This window comes from Cardiocondyla obscurior, linkage group LG21, assembly GCF_019399895.1.
Source record: "Cardiocondyla obscurior isolate alpha-2009 linkage group LG21, Cobs3.1, whole genome shotgun sequence".
NCBI lineage: Eukaryota > Metazoa > Arthropoda > Insecta > Hymenoptera > Formicidae > Cardiocondyla > Cardiocondyla obscurior.
The window spans coordinates 3,030,534-3,040,002 of record NC_091884.1 but is presented as its reverse complement, the minus strand read 5'-3'; the positions used below and the strand labels follow the sequence as shown (position 1 = coordinate 3,040,002).

The 9,469-nt window shown below is 37.5% G+C and overlaps 1 protein-coding gene across 2 annotated transcripts; it reads right to left on the bottom strand.

Annotated features, from left to right (window-relative positions):
* Positions 1-4,174: 4,174 nt before the first annotated feature.
* On the bottom strand, positions 4,175-8,765 carry LOC139110603 (intraflagellar transport protein 140 homolog). Of its 2 annotated transcripts, none has more exons than XM_070670460.1 (2): positions 6,187-8,757; positions 4,175-5,888 (listed from the first exon to the last, which is right to left on the bottom strand). In XM_070670460.1, the coding sequence occupies exon 2, from the start codon at positions 5,265-5,267 to the stop codon at positions 4,368-4,370; it is 900 nt and encodes a 299-aa protein (XP_070526561.1). In that variant the 5' UTR covers positions 5,268-5,888; positions 6,187-8,757; the 3' UTR covers positions 4,175-4,367. The 2 variants fall into 2 exon arrangements, with proteins under 2 accessions (XP_070526561.1, XP_070526562.1); XM_070670461.1 differs by having other exon boundaries at positions 5,234-5,888; positions 6,187-8,765.
* Positions 8,766-9,469: the final 704 nt, after the last annotated feature.

Genomic DNA, 9,469 nt, shown 5'->3' with positions numbered 1-9,469 from the left:
TACTATTTTCACAGTCTTCTTTCTGTTTAGCACGTTTATTTTTTCTTTTATTATGTTCACATGGTTTTCTCTGTTTAACAATATTATTTACCGAATCTTCTTTATATTTACGCCGCTTTTTAGCACCTTTATTTTTTTCATCTTCATAATTTTGACAGCGTTTTATAGCACATCTCTTTAAATTTTGTGCATAATTCACTTGGTCATTATCATGTACATTGTCTTCTTGCTGACATTGTTTATTTTTATTAATATTATTTAATTTTTGTAATTGCTTCTTATCATATTGTCGTTTTATACGTTTTTTTGTTGCGTCTAACTCTTTTGCTCTTACTACAGCTAATGGTAACACTTTCTGTATTATGCCACATTGCAAATCTTGTGGAAAATGCTCTATCATATTAGTTTCAAAAATTTTTAATAAATGCGAACGCATTTTACTCCAATCATACTTTACTTTCTCGGGTTTTATATTGAATAATAACGACACGGCGAAAGCTATGGCAAAAACACCGCAATCGTCACTATTTGGTTGTTTTTGAACAAAAGGAAATATAATTGAATTTTTTTTTTGAAAATCATATGTTGGAAACAACCTTGATAACATTATTAAATGATCTTCATGTACATTTTTTGAATTTAATGAATCATAAATAAATATACGTTTTGTATTGTAATAACTACATACCCAATGTTGTTGACTATATAATATTTGTATATGTTTTTTGTTCGGAGAGACAGGATTTATTGTTTGTGGTAATTGTATCCGCCACGTTGAAACAGGTTTATAATCTGAATGGTTTTCCAACAGATTGTTAAAATAATCCATATGGACATCACTTAACCAATCTCCCCGAGTAATTTCATCTTTTTCTTTAAGTTGTAAAATGACTTTTTTTTGTTTTGAAAACATGTTATTTATATTACAAATTTGTATTTATAAACAACAAAGCAATCGTTTTGTGCAGGCACACAACGGTCTGTGTTTTTTGGCACAAAAGCAGACTATAATCTTTGGTGCAAATACAACGTATAATCTTTGGCACGGAAATAGCCTATGTTTTGGCACAGAAGTAGCCTATATTCTTTGGCGCAAATAAAGTATATATTCTTGAGTACAAATGCAGCCTATATTCTTTGGCGCAAAAGTGGCCTATATTCTTGGGCGCAACTGCAGCCTATATTCTTTAGCGCAAATGCGGCCTATACTCTTTGACGCAAATGCAGCCTACGATTGTAAGCGCACAGCAGCCTACGTATGTAAGCGCACAGCAGCCTACGTATGTAAGCGCACAGCAGCCTACGTATGTAAGCGCACAGCAGCCTACGATTGTAAGCGCACAGCAGCCCACGTATGTAAGCGCACAGCAGCCTACGTATGTAAGCGCACAGCTGCCTACGTATGTAAGCGCACAGCAGCCTACGTATGTAAGCGCACAGCTGCCTACGATTGTAAGCGCACAGCAGCCTACGTTAGTAAGCGCACAGCAGCCTACGTATGTAAGTGCACAGCAGCCTACGTATGTAAGCGCACAGCAGCCTACGTATGTAAGCGCACAGCAGCCTACGTTAGTAAGCGCACAGCCGCCTACGATTGTAAACGCACAACCGATTTTATTTAAAAAAAAATCCTCCAAATCGACCTAAACACAACCGCTTTTAACCTGAAAAAAAGAAAAAAAAATTGCATTCATAAAAAGAACAAATAGCGCGGAAAGAACGGAGCGTGCGGAAAAAAGGATAGCGCGGAAAGAACGGAGCGTACGGATAGAACGGATAGCGCGAAGAAAACAGAGCGTACGAACAGAACGGATAGCGCAGAGAAAACAAAGCGTGCGACGAGAAAGGATAGCTCGGCGCGTTTTTTGGTTAATTCAGCCAATCAGAAGAGATTCAGCCAATCAGAAGCGGAAAAAGTACAAGAAAGCGAAAGAAAATTGCAAAAATTTACAATCGAAATGCTACAAGCACATTTTTGGTTAATTCAGCCAATCAGAAGCGGAAAAAGTACAAGAAAGCAAAAAATAATAAAAGTACAAAATTAACAATCATTAATTGCAAAAAATCAGTCAATCAGAAGCGATTCAGCCAATCAAAAGCGAGAAAAACAATAAAAATGCTTTAAGCGTAATTTTTAGTTAATTCAGTCAATTAGAAACGATTCAACGGATCAGAATGGTTAATTCAGCCAATCAGAAGCGATTCAGCCAATCAAAAGCGCGAAAAATACAAGAAAGTGATAGAGATTAGATAATAGTCATTAATTGCGTAAATTTACAACCAAAATGCTACAAGCGCGTTTTTTAGTTAATTCAGCCAATCAGAAGCGATTCAGCCAATTAGAAGCGCGAAAAATACAAGAAACTGATAAAGAATAGATAATAGTCATTAATTGCGTAAATTTACAACCGAAATGCTACAAGCGCGTTTTTTGGTTAATTCAGCCAATCAAAAGAGATTCTGCCAATCAGAAGCGGAAAGAGTACAAGAAACGAAAAAAAATAATTAACAATTATTAATTGCAAAAATTTACAATCGAAATGCTTTAAGCGTAATTTTTATTTAATTCAGCCAATTAGAAGCGATTCAGCCGATCAGAAGCAAGAAAACTACAAAAAGAACAATTAACAATCATTAATTGCAAAAAATTACAATCGAAATACTTTAAGCGCAATTTTTAGCTAAACCGATCAAAAGCGAGAAAAGTACATCAATACGAAAGAGAATAGATAATAGTCACTATTTACGAGATAACGCGAGAACTTGATGAAAACCTAATGACAATTTGCGCTGACAATGTGGCTGAATTAAACTTTACACATTATTTTTCATTATTAGAAAGCGAAAAAGAATAAATAACAATCATTAATTGTGAACATTTACAATATAAATGCGACAAACGCATTTTAACGCAATTATTGTAAACTCGCACAAAATCGCGATCGGCTTTTATATCCTTCCCTCCAACTTCTGCTATCGACATTATTAGAGCAAAATGGCGAACAAACACGATTTTGAGAAAATTGAACAAAACTACTTCGAAAATTTCCGAAGGTAAAAATTAATTAATACGCACGCACGCACGCACGCACGCACGCACGCACGCACGCACGCACGCACGCACGCACGCACGCACGCAGGCACGCACGCACGCACGCACGCACGCACGCACGCACGCACGCACGCACGCACGCACGCACGCACGCACGCACGCACGCACGCACGCACGCACGCACGCACGCACGCACGCACGCACGCACGCACGCACGCACGCACGCACGCACGCACGCACGCACGCACGCACGCACGCACGCACGCACGCACGCACGCGCACGCACGCACGCACGCACGCACGCACGCACGCACGCACGCACGCACGCACGCACGCACGCACGCACGCACGCACGCACGCACGCACGCACGCACGCACGCACGCACGCACACATATATATTTATTTATTTTCAGCCACATGGAAGAAGTTGAAAAGAACCAGCAGCAGTCTCCTTGCGACAAGGAGACGGCTGCCCAACAGCAGCCGTTTCCTCGTCCCAAGGAGACGGTCCAAAGTGCTCATCATTCACAGCCTAGATTGATATTAAATATCCAAAGAGACCAAACTGGTCATCATGCTATATTACAAGAAGAGGCCGCCGTACCACCCGCCGTACCATCCGCCGAACCGACAAGAAAAGATTTGTTGGAAAAAATAAAGGAACTAGAAGAAAAATTAAAAAGTCGTAAATCAATATATCAATATAAGCAATATATCAATATAATATATATCAATATAAGCAATATATCAATAATTTCATTTTATTACTTTTCAGCTCCTAGATGGCAAAGAGAAATACGAAATAGGGGCCGGGGCCGTGGTCGCGGACGTGGTCGCGGACGTGGCCGCGGACGTGGCCGCGGACGTGGCCACGATGCCGGTACAAAAATTCATAACCAGACCCTATATTTTTATTAATAATATAATTGTTATTAATAGGTAAGAAAACAAAATATTATTAATTTAATTAGACATTTTTTTTAATTATACATTCTATAAATATTTCTAATATAACATTTTATTGCAGGTTAATACAAATTAGAAGTTATAAATGATGCTCTGATCTCTTTGACTTGGAATTTTTTTTTTCAACGAGTAATCATTTATTAAATAAAAATTAATATAATACGAAGGATACGCTAAAGATACAAGACATTCATAATTAAATTAACTGTTTCACTTTTTACTTTGTTTAAAATTTATAAATATCGACAGTATAAAAATATATTCTATTTAAATATTTTATTTAATTCTTTGCAAACACTTTCAGATTGCCATTGTTATTATCCCAAATTTAATACTAATTTTTCAAATTTACCTTTTAATATCTAAATAGCGTTTGATTGCTGACATTCTATTGTTCACTAACTCCACTGCCCGACTGTGAATATCTGGATCTCGCGGTGTCATTACTTTAGACAAACATCTGCTCGCTTGATTCAGAGCGTTTAATGCTTTTTCGTAATTCTGAAACTCGTCGATTTCCACTTGCGCGCATGCCACATAAAAATTTGCCAACAGATCCATAGCTTTACCCTTGGAGTAGAAATTAATTATGTTCTGTAAAATTTCTGGTTGGTTTTGCCAATTCAAAGATTGTAAGTAATTGTCTGCCATAATGTAAATTTCGCGATTTCTTGAGACCTGCGCGAAGAAACAGATTTTTTTGGTGTCTCCAGACTTAAGCAACGCTTTCATAGCACGTAGTTTGTTACCGGCCTGCGTAAATTTCTTAATCGCAAGATGATAGTTCCCTTGATCAAAGGCGATCTCGGCGATTTTTTCAAGTGTAGAAATTCTCATACGCTCGCGATCCGTGTTATCGTTGCTCACTTTTTCAATCGTCAGTTTGTCCGCGAGTTCTTCATTCAACACAACGTTATGTTGCTGGATTAGATTTAAGGCCGCCATATAATCTCTGCCAGTTGCAAGTAAATCCACTGCTTTGTCGATCTGGTCATTTTGCATAAAATAATCGGCACACTTACGAATCAGTGCCGGATCAGAATCTGCATTTACATCTGTAATAATCAATTGCAACGCACTGTATTGCTGTGTTCTGAATGCGACATCCAAGGCTTTGTGTAAGAGACCGGCTTTATGATACAGCAGTACTGCGCGATCCGGTTGATTATTGTCTTCGTAAAATTTAGCAACGTCTATCTGTGAGTGCCGTGACGCCAGTATAGCTAGTGGCCACAATTTTTCCCGCATAAAATGTTTCTGCGAATAACAAATATCGTAAAAACTCTTGTCAAGTAAATCGAAATGGGATAATTAAACAAGATATAAAGAATTTTAACGCTATTAAGCTTTAAAAGCTTCTTCCATATTCGCCACGCTAATATGAAAACTAAAGTCCATTACTGCTTTTCTGGTAACAGAGTCACCGAGTCACATTCACCGAGTTTTTCGAAGTCTCTCATTAATAACTGCACTATCTTGCTACTTTTATCCACGCTTTTTTCCGAATTTAAAATAACAATATGTGGTGAATGTACACCTAGCAATCGTCAATTCTCGTCAGCGATTGGTTTCACGTCCTGTATGACAATGCCATGATCTGATGTCACGAATAATGATACTAATACTACAGAAGCTTGTGCAAAAAAAAAAAATTACTTATTAAATGTAGTCACTATAGAATATATGTACAGATAAATTCAAAATGTAACTATAAACAAATTAGTATTAGTAGATATTACCTGATCATTTTCTTTAATAAAGCTTATAGAATTATGACTTTCTAATCGTTGAGCTCGACATACTAATAATCTGGGTTCTTCCACATCCCAGCAATGCGCCGTAATTAATCTTCCTTTGCACTGTGCAGCTCTAAAAATGCCAAAGTATTATTATCTTTGCGTATTAATATACGTTAACGTTACATTACTGAAAATCATAAATTACATTCGATATGCAATCGATTAGTAGAAAATATGAATTTATTCCAGAACTGTAAAAAAAAGTAGTCGCTACAATTACGATTACAATTATTTGTAATATAAGGCGAAGTAAGCGTAATCATTCAGTTATTGATTACTAAAGTAATCACTACTTGTACAGCTTTGATTTACTTTCATTTGTGATTCGATCTGCAATCGAGTCAAACTTTTTCAACTTATTTACTCACAACTTAGAGTCATCATCGGCAATGTCATCCGACTCTCCGAAATCCATTTCATGAATTTGATCACTCTCAATATCCCAAACCATGACAACGGTGATCGAGACACAATGGCAATCCAAATTACATCTAGCCTCAATGACTTCGGCAAAATCATTAATCATCTCGTACGTTGCCATAGCGCGAGTATGTAATACAATTAACACATTGGTAATACAATTAACAGATAGAAGAGAATTTCGCGATAAACTGACACCCCATGTTAACTGCTTCACTGTGCCATGAATTGCACAAGATTCAGGAACATTCGGCCAAGCATTTTCATCACAATCAGATATATTTTTTCTTTTCCATAAATAAATTGTACCCAAGTTAGTGCCAGCAGCTAAAGTATCTAAAAACGACAAAACGATATTAATCGATTGTTTAAAAAACTTATTTCTGTAGAAATAATAATTAAAATATTGGCAAAATATTAAGAAAAAGATTTTTGATCTAATATATCTCTCTCGTCTTCGCGCAGCAGCCGCCTTTTTCGATTCCTCTCTTGTCTTTTCCTTATCAAGTTCTTCTAATAGTATTGTGGCATTTTTATTTGCTTTAGCAGCCTGTGTTTCTTTGGCAGCTCTTTTTTACTTTCACACACTCCTGACATTTTTCTAAGAGCTTTTTGTCGCTAACTGTCGCTATATATCTTGTCATTTCTTGATGATTCAGCCATCTCTGAAATATAAGATTATTAATAATAACATTTAAATTATATTTGATATAATATATATACTAGAAATAACATTTAAATAATATTAGTCACACTTACCTTAATTATCGGATCACTGCGGATCACTAACCTCACACGTCAAACTCACACGGCAATCAACAGAGTCGATAATCGATAAATCAATCCGCACCATCTAACGACGCGAAAACGAAAGGGACATTTTTCGAGACGTAAAAATGACGACGGAGTATCTTAATAATTTTATACTTGTAACCAAAATTAACATCGCGATATCTTTATTTATAGACCACGCAGCGAAATAATAAAAAGACTTTTATTATATAAATCGACCATAATCTATACAATATGCCTATTAAGAAAAGCGATTGGTTGAGCCGTTATTGAGATCCAGTAATCTACGGATTTCTCAAAACGTCGTCTCGCGTAATAGAGGCACGATAGTGCCTCGCTGCGCCTATACTTGGCGCGAGGTACTACCGTGCCTCTTGACCACGAAAATCCAGCAAGTGTCCGTACTGATCCGCAATGCGAATCGTCAAGTCTGTAATGCTTCGTACGACGATCGGAAGGTAAATGATATGTGTTGGTGTTTCCGATATCTTATATCCTGGTGGAACGTTGGGTGAAAACTCATGAATTGCGTGTACACGTGTGGCGTTGCTATACGCACCTCCAGTCACATTACATTCTATGCGAATAATGTTAGTATTGATGAAATTTATCGGAGCATCAGACTCATGCCAACGATGAGGTTCGAGTATACGATTAGATGAGAATCCTAGCAATAAACCAATAGTGTGAGATTTAGTGAAATTTAGTCGATATGCACACTTGATTTCACTCTTCAACGTATTGTTATTAGCTCGAATTAATAATAATGGGTTATCATTATCATCATCAGTATTGCGTGCTATAGTTTTTTTCACAGCATCAACGAAACGATGTTGTTTGAGTGCCCGCCGCAAATATATAGCAATGTCATGCAGCTCATACGACCCGTCAGGAATAATTATCTCCGTGTCATTATCAGTAAAATAAAACTTATTATTTGTTGAGTTTACATTAGGTATCGTGTAATACGTTTCAAAATCTGTTAATCCAAGCTCATAGTTTCTATCACTTAAATCCACTGGAGGAAAGTAGCTCACCGCCAGGATGCTACTTTTTCCCGAAAGCGTGAACGTCAGCAACATGTTTGATACTGACTGTAGACAGCCTAATACATGTCTTTAAAATGTTTGTTAACTGCTCGTAGAAAAAGAAGACACAATTGTCCACAGTTGGTTTGATCGTAACGCTGATATGATGAGTGATTATATTCGATTTGCGTTGTATCATTATCTAGATAATGTACAAGTTCCCGCGGCGGTCGAAGATTACCAAAGCTATCGAAATATATAACGTGATTTCCTCTCTTAGCATATGCCACCCAATGAGTACCAGATTCATCGGCATTATCCAAATTCACGATGCCGCTTTCGTTGCGATATACTTCTCCAGCTGGTAATGTGTTACGCAAAAAAACACCTCTGAAATATGAAATGCGCATGCGTTTTGCCAACTGTAGCAATTGTATATCTGTAGTAGTGCCTTTAGGAATTTTTAACGTCGCATCGACGTTTTTTTTTCCTCTATTCCTAGTTTTACTTTTTTTCATAACACCGCCACCACGTTTGTATGGAGCTAGATAAACTCCACGACCTTCCATAGCGTGATTATGACGTTTCGTCTCTTCAAGCTGACGTTGCATTGTTTTCTTATTATTTACAGCCTAGGCGATTCCCGCGGCACCGCCAGCAAGCAAACCGATCACTCCTAGTAATGGTAGAAGCGGTATAACACCACCACGTTTTGCGACCGGAAGTACTCGCTTTTTCACTGTTTTTTTAGCATTCTTCTGCTTTTTACCATGTAAGCCCATACCAAGTTTTGTTTTAGTCTTCATCGCAGCCCAAACAGTTGTAGCAGCTGCTTTTTCTCCAAAACTTGAATCTTTCGCGTGAAGACGTTGTAGCGCTCTATTTGCGAGAATATTATCAGCCACGTGTCGTTCAGCGAGTTTGTTACTTCGAGCATAAGCTATATCGTGTTCGCGACAGGCTTCATCTAACGGATTAATACCTTGATCTCCCCTCGCGAGACGTTTGTCTAATCGAATTCCCGGTCCACAAAATCGATAGCCTGGTATATGCAATTCAAAAGGAAGTGAGTTAATCGCGCTGTTTAACAAACCTCGTCCGCATTTCTTTGACATTCGGCATAATTTTTTATCAACGGCGCTGGACCATTAATATGCGTTTCTTGATTTGGTAAATTATAATGCTTCAAACACCTGTGATATTGTTGAATCTCCATATCAGCTCTTAAATGTTCTGAAAGTTTATCCCACAGATAGTCTATATGCTAGTAAAACTGTTGTAACAAAAGAATCTTTGGAATATATTGTAGGTGTTCCGCGGTTAAGCTGCAAATATTGCTGTTGTCCGACAGGAGCAAGAACATTTTGAATACTGACCGTATTGAATGTAAGCATCACTATAAATTAGATAG